At 39.4% G+C, this 22,914-nt stretch overlaps 1 protein-coding gene across 3 annotated transcripts in view; it reads left to right on the plus strand.

Annotated features, from left to right (window-relative positions):
- Positions 1–22,914, plus strand: part of LRMDA (leucine rich melanocyte differentiation associated) — a 1,137,585-nt gene that overhangs the window by 810,423 nt on the left and 304,248 nt on the right. For 2 of the 3 annotated variants that reach the window (XM_063607438.1, XM_063607439.1), the window contains exon 6: positions 17,378–17,431. The exons of the other annotated variant lie outside the window; for it this stretch is intronic. In XM_063607438.1, the coding sequence (XP_063463508.1) occupies positions 17,378–17,431 (54 nt within the window). The remainder of the gene's footprint in view (positions 1–17,377; positions 17,432–22,914) is intronic. 3 annotated transcript variants of the gene reach the window in all.

Below are 22,914 nucleotides of genomic sequence, written 5' to 3' on the forward strand. Positions count from 1 at the left end.
CAGGGTAGACTTAAAATAAAAATCACATTCTTGGCTATTTCTTCTATAACACTTCAGTGTAAATGGAGATGAAACCCGGCGATTTCCAGTAATTCCTATTCTATTGATTTATCTCTTCTTTGTTCCTAGAAATATCAAATAGCATGTTTAAAGGAGTCTGAATAATAATAAACTTGGTTTTAGGGAACACTGTTTCTTTAAGTGATATGATTTAAAATAACCAGACACCAAGATATTACAAACATAACAATAATAACATAATCATTTACTGAGTGTTGTGCTAACTATTTTTATTTATATTTCTGATGATATAAGGGAGTGAAAATTTTCCCTCTGCCCTCTGAGAGTTTGATAATTGAATCTATGGAATAAATGGACATTAGACCAATTAATAGGAGAAACGACACACAAATTTATTACATGCATAGAAGCATCATATAAAACAAAAGTGAACACCCGGTGAGATCTAGAAGTTTTTATACCCTCTTCATAGGGGAGAAGAGAGGGGGAATGCAGACAACTTAGGGAAGGTACAGGCATACCTTGGAGATACTGAAATCTCAATTCTAGACTGATGCAGGATTTTCTTCTTGGTCACCGTGCAAGCTGGAGACCTCTGGCCAGCGATGCCCTACCCTGGCCTTGCTCGACCACACTAGCTGCTGCAGGAGATGGCCTCTACCTGCTGTAGGAGACGGCCTAAGTCTGGCTTACACACTGGTTCCCGAGTTCTTGTCTTGCACCCAAGAAAAATAAGGATGTACTGACAATGGAAGAGCGAGCCAGGTGGGGAGTTTTATTGGTGATGAAACAGCTTTCAGAGGAGAGGGGACACAGGGGTGGTCCCCCTACCCAAAGGTGGGAAAGTCCCCTGTGTGTCTGGGCCTGGGGCCTTTATGGACTCAGAATGGGGAGTGTGTGCTGATTGGTTTGGGGGTATGCAAAAAAGTTTAAACCGAAGACACCACTCAAAGGTGGGCATGACAGTGAAGAAAACCAATTAGGAAAGGGTAGGTATATGTAAAATAGGTGAAAGGTGGGGACAGTCAGAGGAAAGTGTGCCAAATGGGAAGACAAGTTCTCAGTCTGGTCTAAGAATTTAACTTGTAGCTTGGCTTTCAGGCTTCAAACTGTAATCAGCTTGGAGGTGGGATTTCACCAGGGACCCCCACTGTCTGCCTAGGCATTTGGCTGCCTCCTTTCACTATCAAGACTGCCCCAATAAAACAAAAATTGCAATAAAGCAAGTCACATGAATGTTTGGTTTTCCCAGTGTGTATAAAAGCTATACAATACTGTAGTCTGTGAGGTGTATGATAACATTATGTCTAAATAAACAATATACATACCTTAATTTTAAAATACTTTATTGTTAAAAATGCTAATAACTATCTGCATTTTCAGTTAGTTACCATCTTTTTGCTGGTGAAGGGTATTGTTTCAGAGTTGCTGGCTGCTGACTGATCAGGGAGGTTGTTGCTGAAGGTTGGGATGGCTGTGACAATTTCTTAAAAGAAGACAACAATGAGGTTTGCCACATTGATTGACTCACGAAAGATTTCCCTGTAGCATGTGATGCTGTGTGATAGCATTTTACTCACATTAGAACTTCTTTTAAAATTAGAGTAAATCCTCTCAAACCCTGCCTATGCTTTATCATCTAAGTTTAGTAATATTCTAAATCCTTTGTGGTCATTTCAAGAATGTTCACAGCATCTTCACCAGGAGTAGATTCCATCTCAAAACAAACAAACAAACAAACAAAAAACACTTTCTTTACTCATCTATAAGGAGCAACTCCTCATCTTTAAAAGCTTTATCATGAAGTTGCAGCAATTCAGTCCTATCTTCAGGCTTCTCTTCTAATTCTGGTTCTCTTGCTATTTCTACCACATCTGCTGTTATTTCCTCTACTGAAGTCTTGAGCCCCTCAAAATCATCCGTGAGGGTTGGAATTCACTTCTTTCAAACTCCTGTTAATGTTGATACTTCGACCTCCTCCCATGAATCACAAATGTTCTTAGTAACATCTAGAATGGTGAATCCTTTCCAGAAGATTTTCAATTTCTATTGCCCAGATCCATCAGAGGAATCACTATCTATGGCAGCGATAGCCTTACTAAATATATTTCTTAAATAAGAGGACTTGAAAGTTGAAATTACTCCTTGATACATGGGCTACAGAATGGCTGTTGTGTGAGGAGGCATTAAAACAGCATCGATCTCCTTGTATATCTTCATCAGAGCTCTTGGGTGACCAGGTATATTGTCAATGAGCAGTAATATTTTGAAAGAAATCTTTTTTTCTGAGCAGTAGGTCTCAATAGTGGGCTTAAATTAATATTTAAGTAAATCATGCTGTGAACAGATGTGCTGTCATCCAGGCTTTGTTGTTTCATCGATAGCACACAGGCAGAGTAGATTTAGCGTAATTCTTAAGGGCCCTAGAATTTTTGGAATGATAAATGAACATTGGCTTCAACTTAAAGTCGCCAGATACATTAGCTCTTATCAAGAGAGTCAGCCTGTCCTTTGAAGCTTTGAAGCCAGGCATTGACTTCTCTCTAGCTATAAAAGCCCCAAATGGCATCTTCTTCCCATGTAAGGCTGTTTTGTCTACATTGGAAATCTGTTGTTTAGTGTAGTCACCTTCATCAAATCTTAGCTGGATCTCCTGGATAATTTGCTGCAATTTTTCCATCAGCACTTGTTGCTTCACCTTGCCCTTTTATGAAGACAGCTTCTTTCCTTAAACCTTATGAACCAACCTCTCTTAGCTTCAAACTTTTCTTCTGTAGCTTCTTTACCTCTCAGCCTTTACATAAATGAGGAGAGTTAAGGCCTTGCTCTGGATTAGGCTTTGGCTTAAGGAAATGTCATGGTTGGTTTGATCTTCTATCCATACCGCTAAAACTTTCTCCATATCAGCAATAAGGCTGTTTCACTTTCTTATCATTCATGTGCTCACTGGAGTAGCACTTTTAATCTCCTTCAAGAACTTTTCCTTTGCATTCACCGTTTGGCTAATCGTTTGGTATAAGAGGCCTAGCTTTCAGCCTGTCTTGGCTTTTGAAATGCCTTCCTCACTAAGCTTAATCATTTCTAGCTTTTGATTTAAGTGTGCCTCTTTCTTTCACCTGAACACTTAGAAGCCATTGTAGAGTTATAAATTGGCCTAATTTCAATATCGTTGTGTCTCAGGGAATAGGAAAGCCTGGGGAGAGAGAGAGAGATGGGGAAACACTCAGTTGGTGGAGCAGTCAGAACACACACAACACTTATTAAGCTTGCCATCTTATATGAGCATGATTCATGGTACCCCAAAACAATTACAATAATGAAATCAAAGATCACTGATCACATATCACCATAACAGATATAATAATAATGAAAAAGTTTGAAATGTTACCCAAATTACCAAAATGTAACCCAGAGACACAAGATAAGCACATGCTGTGGGAAAAATGGTGTTGGTAGACTTACTAGATGCAGGGTTGCCACAATCCTTCAGTTTGTAGAAAAAATAGTATCTGTGAAGTGCAATGGAATGAGGTATACCTGCAGAGGATTTCTGGGAAAGATGAATGGGCCCTCAGAATAGGTGACAGCCTGCGACAGGGTCTTTCTGGGTGTGGTGTCACCTCTATTCTTCTCTCTTGTGATACAGATAATTGTCCCTGGCCGATAAGATTCTAGGGGAGGGAATTCATGACTATTGAGTTACAGGAGTAGAAGCTTGGAATTTCTGGGGGCTGGTAGGGACATGAGTTTTGGGAAGATGGGGTTAGAAACTGTATGACGAATAAGGGTTGTCTTCTTACACAGATTAAAAGTCTCTCAGGTCATAACAGTTTTCTGCAGCTAGCAGACTTTTTCTGATCCAGATAGTTTACTAATGTAGATTTCCTTTACAGATGTAAGTTTCTTTTACAAAAGGACAAGTTTTCAGAGCTACTTCCATGTGTGCAGTTCCTCAGAGTAACCAGCTCGAAATATGCCAAAGAAATATAGTTTGGGGTGGTACATCCTGTTTGCCGAGCTCAAAAAATGACCTCTCATAACCATCCCAAAGAAGTCGATGGGATGATCCATTTTCTAAAATGAGTGAACTTAGCCTCAGGCCAAATATATTGTTCAAGGTCACATAGCAAGGGAGGGGCAGAGGCAGGTTAGAACCCAGACAGTCTAGCTAGATCTCTAGGAAAGCCTGATGCCATCCTCACAGGGTTAACAAGAATTCTGGACAGAAATGTAGTTATAATTAAGCATTAATTAAGCAGGCTGCACTTTGACCCAGTTCCTTATAACTGAAAGTCAGGTAACACCAGATCCTGACTATTTGCATCCCCATTGTTCCTATAGACAGGATTTCTGGAGTTACATCAGGCTTTTAAGATAGATAGGATCTCTGACACTACAATCATAAGGTTTATGTTTGAGAATTGCAGATGCAGATTCTGAATTCCAGTGGAACAGCTAATGCTAACCATTTTGAAGACCCCAACAGAGGAACTGAATCAGCATGAGAATAGTTTCTTCATCTCCCTGTCCCATGACTTACTCTGCACTCTTTAACCAATCAATGGTCTCCACACTTTGGCCCACTCCCAAACCTTTAAAAACCCAAGCCCCAAACTCCTTGGGGAGACGGATTTGAGGTTTCCTTCTGTCTCCTCGTTTAGCGGCCTATGACCAAACTTCTTTTTCTGCTGCAACCCAGTGTCTTGGTGTATTGACTTGCCATGAACATCAGGCAGCAAACCTATTGTGGTCACAAGCCCTTAGACTTCTTCTCTGATTAATGTTTTCTAAGTGCACAAAATAAAGTACAAAGGGTTACAAAGCAAATGTAGTATATTGAAATACTGTTATCAAAATATTTAAAAATAAAATTTATGACTTAGTAATTTATGTGCTTACAGCCAGCAGCAACTATAATTTCAAAGCTATGCTAACATCTACTATAATTTCAAAGTGTTGATAAGCATAAACAGTGTTTTGGATTTCTGCAATAATGTGACATGAAAATACCTGATTTTTTATCAAGATAAAGTCACAGATACTCCTTAAACTCCAGTCATTTTGTTGCCTACATTTATAATAAAAGAAAATGGGGCTGAGGCCAGAGGATTGCTTTAGTCTTGGAGTTGGAGATTGCAGTGAGCTATGACTGCACTACTGCATTCGAGCCTGGGCAACAGAGGGAGACCCTGTCTCTTAAAAAATAGCAAAAACAGAAAGAAAGAAAAGGTTAAGTTCCCCATAAACATTACTGAAAATAAAAATATATTTTTATATATGTCAGATATTATACAAAAATACATATGTAGATAATTATACATAAAAATAATTTTTCCCACCAAAATTCACAGACCTCTAAATTCTATAGGTGTACAAGGCTTAGGTTAAGAACATTTTTGGTTTTACAGATGAGGAACTGAGGCCCAGAGAAGGGAATCTAGTGACCCAAGGTTATCAGTAATCAGTGATAAGATGTAGATTAGAGCTGATTACACTAAGAGAACATAAGGAAAACTTAAAATACTGTATGTTGATCTTTTCCCTTTCTCCTGTGACTTTGGTGGCTTTTGCTAACATGCTCTTGGAATGTTGAACCTTTCTTTGTCTTTGCAATGTTGTCTTTTTCAAAGTGGGAGCAGCAAGCAATTTCCCCAGCCCTGAGATCAGTTGTTGGCAATTCCTGCTTTCAGTGGCAGGGCTGGGAGGATCCCAGAAAGCACAGCCACAGGGACTCCAGGGAAGCTTCCTGTGATTGCAACCTAAATTTGAAAACTTTCTATTTAAAGGGACAAGAGTGCTTTTTTTTTTTTTTTTTTTTTTTAAGATGGAGTCTTGCTCTGTTGCCCAGGCTGGAGTGCAATGATGTGATCTTGGCTCACTGCAACCTCTGCCCCTGGGTTCAAGCAATTCTGCTGCCTCAGCCTCCTAAGTATCTGGGATTACAAGCACGCGCCACCACGCCTGGCTAATTTTTGTGTTTTTAGTAGAGATGGGGTTTTGCCATATTGGCCAGGCTGGTCTTGAACTCCTGACCTCAGGTGATCCACCCTCCTTGGCCTCCCAAACTGCTGGGATTATAGGCATGAGCCACGGCACCTGGCTAAGAGTGCATATTCATTATGTGTCTCCTCTACACAAGGTCTTTGTATATCCTCTTCCAGTTAATATTCAGAAAGGCCTAGTAAATAGTCCCCATCCTTGTTCTAGAGGGGAAGAGAGAAACTCAGAGATTGCCATAGCACATGGTGCTTGTGGTGAGCCAGGGTTGAGTTAGACTTTAGCTATGTCCTCACAGCCTAATGACGCAGGCAATTTGGTCCTCTATTTACTTATTAGGAAACTGAGGATAAAAGACTTTTAGCAAGATGGCCAAGTTCATGACTTATTAAGTGACAGAGCCAGGAATTTAACTGAAGTCTGTTGCCTGTAATACTCATCTTTGTTCCCCAGACTCTGTTGCCCTTACATTGAAGAAATAAGGACCCCCCCGCCCTCCCATCTTCTCTACCCAGGGGCCTTCTCCTCAGGTGTCTATTGCATATCTGTTATTTACAGGGCATGTCCCATGTGGGCATGCAGGAGGGGAAGGGCAGCAGGTAGAAACACATAAGGATATACTTGATTTTGAGCTGACTTTCCTAACGTCCCTAATTGGATAAATAAAGCTAACACAAAGGGAACACACAGATAATGTTCAATGACAAACACTGACAACATCAACAATGTAATAATAATAATTGTGATGATGATGATAATAGCTAACATTTATTGAATGCATACTATTTTAAGGATTTTCCAAAAGTTGTTTTTTTTTTTTAATTTGATCACATATCCCATAAAGAAGAGTGTGTGATGGTGATGGCACCCTTACACATTTGGCAGGAAGGACATGGCTGAGGGTGCCACAGTCATAAACACAGAAACACAGAGTTATATGTTCTCCTTATTGATTTTGTAATAATATTGGTGGCAATCTTAGCTATATTGAGTGAACAGGTATTATGGGAAAGGAAGGGGGTGAGATGTGAGATGGATCAACCAGGCCAACTCCCAGGGGGCCATGTTGACAAATTTTCCTGCCTCATGCCTTGCCTTGGTGACATACAAATTTTAGGCATTTTAAAGAAATACCCCAAACTGTCAGCCCTGTGCAGAGGGAGCATGGTTCACTCCCTAGATAGTCAATTTGGGTGATAGGGGGTGGCCAGCTACTTGCTTGGGTCTCAGAGGAGAGGCCCTGATCTTTCTGGTCCTTCTCCCCCAATCCTAACCTCAGCCCAGACATCGGGTCATTTCTACACACTGCATTAGGCTTCTCTAACCAATACGGAACATTTACCCTTAAACATGGTCACCATGTCATTATCACAACTAAAAAAAGAATAATAATTCCATAGGGCTTTTCAATACCCACTCCATATTCTAATTTTCCCAGTTGTCTCAAAAATATCTTTTTGTATCCAGTTCGTTTGATTCAATGTCCAAACACAGCCCATACCTTTTATTGCGTTGCTGTATCTCTTTGATCCTTTTTAGTCTTTAATCATCTCCCTCCCCTTCTCCTTTTTCATCTTCTCTTTGTCTCTTATGCTCTCTGTTTCTCTCTCTGTGTCTCTCTCTCTATTATGCATTGATATTTTTGAGGAATTGAATGAGTTATCCTGGGCAATGACCCACATTCTGCTTTGGCTGGTTGCTTCCTTGCCATGTCATCTAACTTGTTCCTCTATCCTCTGTACTTTCTATAATCTAGTGTCAGATCAATAACTTGTTTGAATTCAAATTCATTTTTTTTTTGTATATGGTGCTGTATACTTCCTATTGCATTACCTCCTGAGACGCATAATTAATATCTGATCATGGTAACTCTGTGAGGTGATGGGTGTGTTAATTAATTTTATTGTGCTAATCATTACATTTTATATATATGTACATATATAATGTATATATACATACACAAGCATATGTCGAATTATTACATTGTACACCTTAAACACTATATACAGTTTTATCGGTTAATTATATCTCAATATAGCCAGGAAATTTTTAAAAATAAAAACAAAAACAATCCCATCAAAAAGTGGACTAAGGACATGTATAGACAATTCTCAAAAAAGATATACAAATGGCCACATATGAAAAAAATGCTCAACATCACTAATTATCAAGGAAATGCAAATCAAAATCGCATACACACACACACACACACCACACACACACACACGCACACCATAGAATACTACTTAGCTATAAAAAGGAATGAAATAATGGCATTTGCAGCAACCTGGATGGAATTGGAGACCATTATTCTAAGTGAAGTAACTCAGGAATGGAAAACCAAACATCATATGTTCTCATTCACCACCTTACTCCCGCAAGAAGGGCCATAATAATAAATATATGTAATATATATATTTGTGTATATATAATATATGTTATATATAATATATAAATGTTATATATTATATATGTTATATATAATATATAAATGTTATATATTATATATGTTATATATAATATATAAATGTTATATATTATATATGTTATATATAATATATCAATGTTGTATATTATATATATGTTATATATAATATATCAATGTTATATATTATATATATGTTATATATCAATGTTATATATTATATGTTATATATCAATGTTATATATTATATATATGTTATATATCAATGTTATATATTATATATATGTTATATATAATATATCGATGTTATATATTATATATGGTATATATAATATATCGATGTTATATATTATATATATGTTATATATAATATATCGATGTTATATATTATATATATGTTATATATGATATATCGATGTTATATATTATATATATGTTATATATGATATATCGATGTTATATATTATATATATGTTATATATGATATATCGATGTTATATATTATATATATGTTATATATGATATATCGATGTTATATATTATATATATGTTATATATGATATATCGATGTTATATATTATATATATGTTATATATGATATATCGATGTTATATATTATATATATGTTATATATGATATATCGATGTTATATATTATATATATGTTATATATGATATATCGATGTTATATATTATATATATGTTATATATGATATATCGATGTTATATATTATATATATGTTATATATGATATATCGATGTTATATATTATATATATGTTATATATGATATATCGATGTTATATATTATATATATGTTATATATAATATATCGATGTTATATATTATATATATGTTATATATATATATGTTGGCATGGATGTGGTGAAAAGGGAACACTTTTACATTGTTGGTGATAATGTAAACTAGTACAACCACTATGGAAAACTGTGGAGATTCCTTAAAGAGCTAAAAGTAGATCTACCATTTGATCCAGCAATCCCACTCCTGGGTATCTACCCAGAGGAAAATAACTCATTATATGAAAATGATACTTGAACATGCATGTTTATGGCAGCATAACTTGCAATTGCATAATATGGAACCAGCCCAAACGCCCATTAATCAATGAGTGGATAAAGAAAATGTGAGATAGATAGATAGATAGATACACATATATATGTATATATGTACACATACATATATATGTGTGTATATATATATACATATATATGCACACACACACACACATACACACATACATACACACACACCCCATGGAATACTACTTATCCATAAAAAGGAATGAAATAATGGCATTTGCAGCAACCTGGATGGAACTGGAGACCATTATTCTAAATGAAGTAACTCAGGAATGGAAAACCAAACATCATATGTTATCACTCATAAGTGGGAGCTATGTTATGAGAATGCAAAGGTATAAGAATGATATAATGGACTTTGGGGTCTTGGGGGAAGCGTGGGTGGGTGGTGAGGGATAAAAGACTACAAATTAGGTACAGTGTACACTTTGCAGGTCATGAGTGCACCAAAATCTCAGAAATCACTACTAAAGACCTTATTCATGTAACCAAACACCACCTGGTCCCCCAAATCCTATTGAAATAAAAAATTAAAAATAAAACTGTATCTTATCAGTAGGTTCAGATGGTTCTTCCACTGAAAGAATCAGCTGGAGTCTTCCATTGTAAGGTTCCCAACCAACCTTTTACCTAATGTTTGAGCATCTTTTGATGATGGTGACCTAAGTCCATTATTTCATTACAGGTTGGAGAATAATTTTCTAATTTTATCATCCCTTTGTATTTATTACCTGGAATTCTGCTGTGAAGGATTTTCTTCCATATAGTAATTGTTTGAAATCTTTTTTTTCTCACAGCAGATAACTTGGTTTGAAACATAGTTTCTGTGGGCATTGACTGTATGAAATGTGAATATGAAGTGGTTCCAGATGCAGCGGAAGTGGGAGGCTGAGGGTCCCCTGCAGGCACAGGCTTCCCTTCATCCTCTGTACCTGTAGCAGAGGAGCCCTTGGGCTCCAGCAGTACAACTGGGGAATGCCCTGGTGAATAACACTGCCTGACCCCCATCCTCACCAGGCTTACAATGTGGGGTCCTGGAGACTGAAGGGTATGCCTGTAGTACAGAGAGGGTAGCCACTCACCAGCTTCATGACTTTGGGGCTGTTGGCCATAGTCAACCTTGCTTCCTTATCTGTAAAGTGAGAATAAGAGTACTAACCTCACAGGATAGTTGTGAAGATTCATTATGCTAATGCCTATAAAATACTTGGCATAGTTTTGGCTGTATAACAGTGCTTAATAAATGCTGGCTTGATTATTCTTATTGTAATAATTTTTTTTTAAGAGACAGAGTATTGTTATGTTGCCCAGGCTGTAGTGCAGTGGCTATTCACAGGTGACATCCCACTGCTGATCAGCACAGGAGTTTTGACCTGCTCCATTTCTGACCTGGGCTGGATCACTCCTCCTTAGTCAACCTGGTGGTTCCCTGCTCCTGGGAGGTCACCATATTGATGCTGAACTTAGTGTGGACACCCAATCAGCATAGCTCACTACAGCCCAGAACTCCTGGACTCAAGTGATCTTCTCACCTCAGCCTCCTGAGTCACCAGGACTACTGACTATTGCATTGGTTTGTTAGGATTGCCATAACAAAGTATCACAACGTGGGTGGCTTAAGAACAACAGAAAAATATTCTCTCATAGTTCTGGAAGCCAGAAATGGCAAATAAAGGTGCCAGTGGGCCCAGGCTCCTCCAAAGACTCTGGGTAGAATCCTCTCTTGCCTCTTGCCCACTTCTGGTGGTAGCTGGCTATCCCTGGTGTGCTATCACTTATAGATGCATCGTGCCAATATCTGCTTTTGTCACCACATGCCCATCTTTTCCTTCTGTCTCTTCACATGGTGTTCTCCTCTCTACATGTTCACATTGTCCTCTTAGAAAGATACCAGCTATATTGAGTTAAGGGCCCACCCTACTCCAGCATGACCTCATCTTAACTCATTACATCTGCAATGACTTTATTTCCAAATAAGCTGACATTCTGAGGTACTGGGGTTTAGGACTCAACATATCTTTCTGGGGGATACAACTCAACCCATAACAATTGTGTAACCATACAACACCGAGTCATCCTACATCTTGACATATACAAGGGTTCCTTGTACTTTATTGTTATGCCACATTTCTTGCATTTTACTGTTCTCCTACTGGTTTTCTCTCAGATATGAGATGCTATGTAGTGCAGAGTGAGGATAAGATGAGCAGCTCTTCCATGTTTAGACCCAGAGCAGACACTTGAATAAGTCGTTCTCCACCTCCAAAGACAGGATAGGAGCAGGAAACATCAGCCAGAACATCTCGTATAAACAGCAGAAGCAGTACAGCCTTAGAGAACCCATCCACACCTCAGAACTTCCCAGCCAAGCTCATGCTGGCAGGCACCCAGTGATTCTCCCGTCCGTATCACGACAAGCCTCGGAGTGAACTGTTTATTTATCAATTCTTAATTGAGTTGGTGTTTACTCATGATTGCCAGTGGATGAGTAATTTACTACAGAGTTCAAGGAGTCAGATAGTGAAGAGATCATTATAAAGAGAAATTATAATAGAGTTCCCTGTACTCATGGGTCTGGTAATAAAAGATTGATATAATTAGATGGGGCTTGGTAACAAATACTATTACATTATGTCTGAATCTTATTTAAATATATTGGCCTTTTATCTTAAACTTATTAGTGGGTGGCTGTAGCTTACGTTGACACCAGCTAGCTCTTTTACTCTTGCAAAAGGAGGGCTGAGCTATACAAAGGAGTCAATCATTTGATGTTTAGAAGCAATGGCATGGTATTTAAGGCAGTTCTCCCTGTTGATTTTTAGAGGAAGAGCAAGGTATTAGGGGAACTTAAGCTTCCACTTGGTCACAAACTTTCTGGATAACAAATTCAGGGGCTGTGTTTCTCTGTACTGTGGCTGTGGCTACCTTGGAACCTTTAACTTGGCCAAAGTCATCCTTGAGAAAGCAGATAAAGGAAAGGGCAGGAAATAATCTGACAACGTAGTGAGAAAATGAGCTGTGGAGTAAGACAGGCCTGAGATGAAAACTTTGCCATAGTGGGTTGAGTGGTAGCCCCCCCAAAAGATATCGCTCCATCCTATCCCTGGGACCTGTGAATGTGACCTTCAGTGGAAAATGAGTTGTTGGAGATGTAGCTAAGGATCTCAAGAAAAGATCATCCTGGATAATCCAGGGGGGCCATAAATCGAATGACAAGTGTCCTTGGAATAGACACCCAGAGGAGAGATTAATGGAGAAGAGATATGAAGATGGAGGTAGAGGCTGGACTTATGTAGAGCTATTAGGGAATAGATTTCTGTTGTTTTAAGCCACCAAGTTTATGGTAGTTTGGTGCAAGATCCCTGGGAAACAAATATACCAGTTTTATAATAAATTGCTTGTATGACTTTGGGCTAGACTCTTAATCTTTACAAACCTCAGTTTTCTCATCTGTAAAAGTTGGGTTATTACACTTGTCTCTCAGTATCGTGAGGACTGTGAAAGCTCACCCAACTCAGTGCCTGGTACATGACAGGCATTCAGTACACATCAGATTCCTTCTCCCATCACCTCCTACCCATTTTCCTACATGATGTTTCAACTTGAAATCTTTTTCATCTTCTACGCCTCCTAAAATGTCTGCAAAACTAACAGCCCTCCCCTGAAGAATGTTCCATTCTTCAGGAGCTGTTCTTAGGACTGTCAAATTAGAGGAGAAAGCATGGTACAGCTGGTGTTTTTGCGGCAGTTGGGTGAGAGCCATGTAGATATTAAAAGTTTTTCAAATGCAGTTCATTGAATGCAGCCCTATAGAGAAGCAGCTGAAGTCCACATTATAGCTGCAGTGTGGCTGACCAGCTGGGGTCTGTTTCCTTCACACAAGGAGGTCTCAGGGTACATTCCCAGCCATGGAGAAGAGACAACACATGGGAGGGGAGTGCGTATAATACTCTGGGCTGCAGAAAGAAGCCAATGTAAATGGCTGTTTGCTTGATGTCTTTAGTTCATTGATTTTAGGCCTAGAAAGTCGTGATTGATTACATCCCACCAAATGCAGGCTGGGGAAGTCAGTGTGGGAATTTAGAGCATGACTGATTTAATAAATGTTTTCAGAACCATGTATTCTTCTGAGGCATGAGAACGATGAGAAAAAGAACACTGGTCAAGAGCTAGCAGAGCTAGGGTCTGGCTTCATTTCTGTCCTTGATTAGCTGTGTGACTTTGAGCCAGTCATTTAACTTCTCTGAGGCTTCAACTTCACAGTGAGGTTGTTGGAGCCGTACATCTCAGTACTAGCATTCAATGGTTCCATGAAAATTCACAGTGATCCCCATGAGGTCAGTGTCCACCCATGTAGCACATGTATTTTGTTTGGCATGCTTGCTGGGGAGAGGAGAATCACAGGAAGGCAACAAGGGAAGAAAATTTTAAAAAATATTGGATGTTCTCTTATATATATCATCCAGGGCTTCATCCGTCATCCAGGGGAGAACTAGAGATGTTTTAAAGACTTGAGACCTCCACTGCCTGGTCCTATTGAGGATCCTGTGTTAATGACAGTTTTGCCATCTCTAAATGGCATTGAAAATCCAGTGCCTGGGAATAAGTAGGCAGGGGAGCGCCTGGGGACATGGCCCTGTTATAAGGTAGTGGTGTTTGTTTTTGGGACATTAGCCCTCTTCCAATTGTCTGTTATGTTGAGGTCAGTTTCCATATATGTTTCCCTATGTCTCTGAGCACATTCTGATCAATTCATTGATGGTGAGAGGGAAGGAAAGGGAAGGAAATAGACATTTTTTAAATGCCTATGATGAGCTCCCTACTGGGAAGGATCTGTATTCACAGCCATCTTACGGGGCAATCATTTTACCTGCATTTTATACATTATAAACCTGAGGCTTGGAGGTGTTAGGTCAGTTGGATAAAGTCACTAAATTATTAAGAAGCAGAGCCAGGAATTGAACACATGTCTGTGTGAGGGCCTGTGTTTTATTTGCCTTGGCATCCCGCCCTTATACTATGACAGCTCTGGGCATGCATTGTATACAATACACCGGACTGATGGGAAGTAGCAGTGGAGGAGGGGAGGATGGGGATAAAGACAACTATGTATCATTCTAATTCTTGAACATATTATCTAATTAGACAAATAAAACTAACATAAAGGGAATACCTATGACAAGTTAACAATTTTATCAACAATATAAAAATTAGAGAGACGATATTAGCAGCTAACATGTATTACACGGTTTATGCCACATACTAAAGACTCTACAATTGTTTTCTCAATCGTCACCACGATCCCATGTCCATATTTCATTGAGGAGGAAGCTGAGACATAAGAGAGTTGGAAACTCTACCAAAGTTCACAGCTTTTGGGCTTCCAGCAGTGAGCCAGGATTCCAATCCAGCCCGACTGGTTCCACGCAGTACTACTGCTGGTGTTATTTGTCATCAAATAAGGGAACCCAAGGCCCACTGTAGGCTCATTAGGAGGGATGAGTTTGGTCTGAAGTGGTCCTGGTGGACTGAAGGGAGGAAATGAAACTCAAAAAGCCTGTATGGAAATAGCCTTGTGGTGATATCGGAGATCAGGTTTCTAACGCAGGTTCTTACCAGCTCATGGTGGGACCTTGCAGTAGTTGCAGGGCTTTTCCCATACCTCCTCTCATGTCTCATGGCTAACAACCTGTTTTCTTCTGCATTCTAATCTCCTGAGAATTCTCTCTAAAATGGAGGGGTCATTAGAAGGCAGATATTTTTGGAGCATGTCTTCCCTGGGGCAAGCAAGTGCTTGGAACCAGGGGTGAGGGAAAGCCGTACGAATCTACAGCTGACTGTGGGACAGTAATAGGGTCTGAGAGTGTTAGGTCCTGCAACCTTTCTTGAAGCACAGATAGGAGTGAGTACAGCAGAATTACGGCCCTGGATTAGTCCAACTGGCATTGCTCATGTAAAAGCAAGAGCTTTGTCTACTGCAATCCCACTTTAAAGGGTGTGTGGGATTGAAACAAGATGGCTTGAAGGAAGAGACCAGTGCCTGTGCTCTGTCTTTGCATTGCACACAAGTGTCCCTTGTCCTGAAAGACCGGGTGGACTGGATAACTGCATAACAAAGATGGGTGCAGCTAAGGGATGAGGGGATACAAAAGGGGAGAGGCTACAAACAGCAGAGCCAGGTCAGGTCTTGGAGAGTAACTAGTCACAGAATTGCAGTCAGATCCTGGGCTAACATATTTTAAGTGAAAACAATGGATTTAAATGCCATTAACAGAGCATGTATTCTCCAGGTTCTTTTATACCAGCCAGTTTCACTCATTCCAGTGACGATCTTGTCTTACCTCCTCTGTCCCTCACTCCTTCACTCTTGCCCCAGCTATCCCAGAATAGCTTAACTACCCAGTGTTGCATATCAAGAAATTGTGAGTTGAAGAGAATAAAGTGACTTAAATAGATGACTGTTTATGGGGTTAAAATACAAAACTACATTTTCTGATTTCTAGTTTGATATTTCTCCACAATGCTGTACTGAAAGCTGGATTTTTCTGTCTTTAAGGCATGGAGAAAAGTGAGGGAGTCTTGGGGTTTCTCAGAATTTGAGGCAACATCCTTAACATTGGGCGAGGTAGTCTGGCTATTAACCATGAAACCCTATGGAGTGAGCTTAGTTGAAGGGGACTGAGCAAGCCGTTTCACAGCCCAGGGCCTCTGTGACAACCAAACACATTTGCTATTTGGAAAATAATTATAGATCCTTTTGAGAGATTCAGCTGTGGATAAAACTGGAATACTCTGGCTAGAAAAGTACTTGCTATGAAATCCATTCACCTAGTGTGATAGATTGTTAAAAATGGCCACTTTTATTCTATCCCTGTATGCATGAATCCCCCCTGCCTCCCGCAACCCAACCCAGCAAGGTGTCTGTAATATTCCTCCTATCAAGAGTAGAGTTTCTCTACCCACCTCTTGAATGGGGGCTTGACCTTGTGACTTGTTCTGGTCAGTAGGGCATTAGCAAACATGATGTATCAGAGGCTTAGAAAGCATTTGCATGTGGGGTCCTACCCTCTTCTTGACACCCTGAGACTGCCATGTAAAGAGATTGGAGTGCCTTCCGGAGGTTGAGAATATTTGGAGCAGACAAAAGTCATCCCAGCAGAGACTCCCTGGACCAACAGTGAAGGTACCTGCATTTTTGCTAAAAAGTCCAAGTGGAAGGGTATTGTTATATGCAGTCCTATCATGTTTTCTCAAATAATGGGGAAAGGACACAGGTGTCCATATATGCTTGTGAATCCAGCCGTCTTCATTGGAAAACGTGTGGCCTGCAGAGATTCAGTGGAATGATCTTACCCCAATAGTCCAGGACAGTGGCTCTCAATTGGGAGCTATTTTGACTCCCAAGAGTCATTTAATAATGTCTGGATACATTTTTAATTTTTGTACCCCCAGGGCAGGAGTATGCTACTGGCATGTAGTAGATATAGGCTAGGGATGCTGCCGAACATCCTACCATGCACAGGACAGTCCCCACAACCAAGAATGATCAAGTCTGAAATATTGATAGTGTTGAGGTTGAGATACCCTGATCTGGGCAATTGTTGACTTCATGTCAGGTTTTACAGAGTTCCTTAACATATCTAGGCAATACTTCACCAGACTCCAACCCTAGCCTCATCTTCTTCAAGAGCAAGTTCTCTCTTTGGGAGTCTCTGAAGAGTCCGTCAAAAACATTTCTTAACATCCTAAGACATGCCTCTTTAGGGTTGGATAAAGATGATTTTCTAATTTTAAAATGCCTTCCTAGCCCCAGATTTTGTGCTTATATTGCAGAGAAGTAGATTGAATACCGGAGGGAAGGACATGGATCAAGGTGGAAAGTCAGACGTAAGTAGAGCTACATTTGCAGAAAGTATGAGTTCAGTTTAGTTTTTGCTTATGGACCACAAAGATGGCCCTCACCTCTAAACCTTGAAGAATTCCAGAATTTTTCTGGGAGAGGAACATCTCTATCACATCTGCCACAGCGGAAGGCTTTGTGCAGGATAACATATCATTGGCTTGAGAACAGAGTGAGCATGTGTGGAAGGGCCTGTAATTTTTAATATGACATTGGCCATAATTTATCATGTCATACCACCCACTTACAGCAGCCTCATCCTATGAAATGCTAAATGCCTTTCTTATCAACACTTGATGGGAAAATGCTGTTCTGGCATCTTCCTCTAAGGGAAACAGAAATCTAACCATGTTCCTTACAGCCTAGAACTCTGTACACAAAGATCAGACTTGTTTTTCTCCCTGAAAATTTATAGGTATTTACAAGGACTCATATCCTGTTTGCTATTTAGAGGGGCAATGGAGTGAGAAAGAATTATGTAGCAAGTTTCTTTTTCTTGAGATTTGCTCAAGCTGCTCTATGACTTAAAAAAACTCAGATATTACTCCCCATTTTTATGGGCAGCTTGCTGTTTTCTATTCTTGCTTTCCTCACCGACTTTCTTGGCAAAGCTATGCTTGAGTACTCCTAGCAGGTGGCTAGATTCTCAGTGAGATGCTTCTGTCATAAAATACCCTAGAAAAGGAGGTTCAACTCATGATCCAGGGTGAAGTCCTTGTGTTTTAGTCCTATTAAATTAAAGAACCAACTTTTACTGAGTGTTCCAAGACTGGATTCTTTCTTCCCTGTTGTCGTCAGCTCTCAGTAGGTGCAGACCTTCTACAGAACTCCGATGGCACCCATGAAGGAAGAGGAATCCACTCTTATGGTATCAGAGCTTTATGAACCCTTTCTTAATATTAGAATGGAATCCTACAGCCAAGAGAAAACTGTGTCTCACATTCAAAGAGGCAGACATTGGAAGGAAAATATTCACCTTCTGACAAGTTTTAAAGAAATAGAAAATATTGCTTCTTTTTAAATATTTGCCTGGGTTTGATCACTTAATATTTTTTAATAGGTCACAATACTGCATTTCCAGGTAGATCGACTAAAATGCTTGGAGAATGGTTCTGTTTAATTTATTTGCCTAGTTAACTTACAGCAAACCACAAATTATTTATTTATGTATTTATTTATTTTTTGAGACAGTTTCACTCTTGTTGCCCAGGCTGGAGTGCAATGGCATGATCTTAGCTCACTGCAACTTCAGCCTCCCAGGTTCAAGTGATTCTCTTGTCTCAGCCTCCTGGGTAGCTGGGATTACAGGCATGTGCCACCACGCCTGGCTAATTTTTTTTGTATTTTTAGTAGAGATGAGGTTTCGCCATGTTGGCCACCTTGGTCTTGAACTCCTGACATCAGGTGATCCGCCTGCCTCGGCCTCCCGAAGTGCTGGGATTACAGGTGTGAGCCACCTCACTGGGCCACAAATTTTTCATTTAACACAGTTGAATATGATTTCATGACTAAGGTTCTCATTGCTGAGTTATCATTCTTCAGCTGGAGAAGGGGAGAGGGAAGGTGCACTGATTCCCAAAGATCCCCTGGCATATTGTGAAGCAAGATTGAAAGATGTATCCTGGAAAAAATTCATTAGTTTGACTCTCTTTTTAACTGCATTCCTATAAATTGAGACTGTACTCATTTAAGGTGGTTATGAGAATTGAGTGGATATAATGGAATACAGAGGGTGGCACATTGCAAGCTTTGATGATAAATTATGGATGTTATTATATGTATGTACTTTCATTTGTAAGTAATGATTTTTATAAAATATTATGATACATTTCTAGGCTGACCTTGAAGGAGAATACTAACATAACTTTGGAAAACCAAAAAATGAAAAAAGGGTATCCGTTTCTCATCATGAATAGGTTTCAAATCTCGTATTTGGAGCATTTCAATTTAAGTTTGAAGAAGCAGGACTGAGGTCACATCTTTCTCCATTGGACATTCTTTCTGATGAATAAGTATTAAAACTGCTTTGAATTTGGTTTCCCCCTTAGATAATAAATTATTTTTTCCATACAGTCTTTTCTTTGCACCTGAAGGAGCATTGAGGGTGAAAAATAGAGGCCTGTTTCCTGTTCCTAACTGGAGCCCTCCAAGGTTGTCAAACTAGAGCAACAACTTTGTGGGATTTATGCCTGGGACCTGTCAAAGTAGAATTATCATAGCAAACCCTCTCTGCTATCAATCAGAGGGGTATTGGGGATGGCAAGGGCAGGCATTTTTCAAATTTCTTTACTGTGCATATTTAGTCTTGTGCCTGGGGGAGGAAGAGCTCCTTTGAACAGTTCTTGTAGATTTCTTTTCCATCAGATGGCAGCTCACAAAACTACTTAATCTTCCCCAAAGGGCTTCTCTCATTGGCCTGCTGAGAAAAACAGCCAAGGAAGAGAGAGTGGGGGAAGACAGGGACAATCCAACAGCAAATCCTAGAAAATAAGGCATTGCTTTCAGAGGACGCACGGTCTAAGTCTGGTCACACTGATGTCATGACTTAGAAAAGCACACTGTCCATTGAAGGTTATCTCCCGTCGCTTCTAAGTATCATGTGGACATTTAGCAACAGCACAAAGCTGACAGTGCTATCATAGCGGTGTGAGTATTCTTCTGTCCTCCAGAGCCATTTCCCACATTTGTCAAGACAAAGGTTGAAGGGGACCGGACAAGGGAAATGGGTCACCCATTCATTCCCGTCTGTCAGAGGTTTGCTTTGTCATGATAACATTCAAGGAGCATGTTTATCTATCCCGCTACTGGAGGTTAAGGCAAGGGTAACAAAAAGAAGAGAAGAAACCCTGTTTGACAAGTTTACAAATCCTGCCGTGAGGGCTGTAAACAGAGTCCAGCCGGTGGTGGAGCGTGTTAAATACTGCCACATTGATAGGGACCTGGTTCCCCGGCACTAGAAATCCACTCATGTAAACAGAGGAACTGTTGCTGTGAATCGGGTCTGTTTTGACTTAAAGTCTAAGAAACACATTGCCTTCAAAGTGAATTCTTAGGTGTCACTTCCCATAAGTTATGGCAGAAGATTACAAAGCTACTGATATAACATATTAGTTTGATGGACAGAATTATACCCCCAACGCTTCCTGCTCTCCCCAATGACGCACACTAACTTAGTGTGCTGTGACAGCTGCCTTGATTTACCACCAGTCCGGGAGGCCAACCGGGAGAAGGAACGTTCACATGGACGCAGGGCCTGAGACTGGCCTGGAGCCTAGTTTATAAAGCTGCCCTGTAATTCACCACAAATGTGTCACCATTAAAAGAGGAAAAAAGGATTGCAGATAATAAATACTCTTTAATTTATTAGCTAACAACAAAGAGATCAGAGCCAGTTGTGATGTGATTGTTTGACATAATATTGTCAAGGAAAAAAAAGCTAAGTTGACCAGAGAGGTAAATTACACATTCAAGCAGATGCATCAACTCTTGGCTTGTCATAAGCCCAGCTAAACAAAACACCACACAGAGGGGAGGACTGGCCAAGAGCAGAGCCATTTATCTCTGAAAGAGACATATTCAAGAGCAAGTGAAATAAGACATAGTTCTTTTGGACTTGGTCAGAGGCCAGGTTTTAACTGTTATAAATTAAATGTTTTGTGTATAGGATTTGGCAATTCTAGTTGCCTTTGTCATGGTAGGGAGATGTTAGGTTTTTCTGCCTGTCTTAAACTCATGGTTTGGTCAGCTGGGGTGTGTGTCCTACCGCTAGATATTGGAGGATCACTACCTTTTGGTAATTAGCAGATATTGGGAAGGTTTCTGTATGTGGCTTGTGATAAAATCAGTGGCTTTAGAAAAACTTGTAATCGCCTTCGTTTTCTGCAATTCTTCCTCCACAGTTGTTTAGCAATACTCACACAGGTCACCAGGCAGGAATTCATATTGATATTAGACTCGTGGAACCTGAGGATTGGAAGAAACATTTCATCCCGCATCCCACCCAGGACATGCAGACAGTTGTGTATGAGCGGGGCAACTTCCAGGGAGGCCAGGCATCTGCCGCGTGTTATTGTAACATAGCTCAGAGTCAACCAGTGCTTTCTGGGCTTTTATTTTTATATAAGCGACTGCCCAGCAAAACTCTCCCATCCCTTGCTTGGGAAATTGAGTTTTCAGATCTAAGTGGGTACTTTTGCTTTGTTTTGCATATTATGGGTCTTTGGGTTTAGCCTATTGTTAGAACAGATTTCTGGGTTTTATTCAACAGTCTGGAGGCAAGGATAGAGTCCTGTGGGTAGGTTTAAGGACATTGATTCATGGATCAACATTTTTTTGATGTAGTTAATTGATCTGCTATGAATTGCATCTCATTTATTTTATTTGTTGCAAAGCAATATCATGGGGGATTTTTGTTAGATGTCTTATTGAAATCAATTTATAATGTTTATGGTCTCACTGATCTACCAGCTGAATAACTGTTTCTAAAAGACAGAGCTAGAAGGCAGGGAGGGAGAGAGAGAGAGAGAAAGGGAGTGGAGAAGAGAGGGGGAAAGAGAGAGAGAGAGAGAGAGAGATTGATTTGGCCTAGCTCATTCTAGGTAAAAAGATGTACTAGCTCTTAAAAGTTGCTACTATCTCTTCAACGTGCTCATATATCATATATTTAACATAATTTTTTACAATTTTAGTGTCATTATTTTTAGAATCTTCTGTTCCTCCTTTAAAAAATCAACAAAAATATTTGCCCAAATTTGCTTTTTATCTGTATTTTTTCAAATATTAGTAACATTGTTTCCATGAGCAGATCTATAAGAATTTTTTTGTTGTTGCTATTGTAAAATAAGATACTATTTGTATAGGTGTAGACACCAGGCATCTCCTATGTCTCATAAGCTCTCTAGGGCCTCATTCTTCCATTTCTTTTTTTCTTTTTTACTTTTCACTCATCAGTCTAGCCCAAGGATATAATTTCATGATGGAGAAAATAATGACAAAACAAGAGCTTAGTTTTAATCATTCTGCCTTTCCTCTGTCATTTGGGATTTCTTTTTTAAAAAACCATTTTCCAACAGTAGACTTATTTTCTTCCTTTGAGCATGGTTTTCATAAGTGACTTCTTAAAATCTGAATTCACTAGAATATGCCCCATACAGTTATACTAGTTTGGTTTCTTTCACTGCTTCCCTATCCTCAAGCTTCCCCAACCTTCCTTCCTTGTTGTCAATATTCATAATTATATACTCAGAATTTCACTTTTAGTAGCATCCTTCCTTCTTGAATTTCATGTCCTATTAGGATCAATATCTGTGGAAATTACTATACTATACTATACTATACTATACTATACTATACTATACTATACTATACTATACTGAAATGCTATAGTCTCTTAAAAATAAAGCAAATCCAATCAAGAGTATTCATATATTTGTGTTCCAAAATATGCAAAGTTATCTCCAATTAGGCACAG

This window comes from Pan paniscus, chromosome 8 (genome assembly GCF_029289425.2).
Source record: "Pan paniscus chromosome 8, NHGRI_mPanPan1-v2.0_pri, whole genome shotgun sequence".
Lineage (NCBI taxonomy): Eukaryota > Metazoa > Chordata > Mammalia > Primates > Hominidae > Pan > Pan paniscus.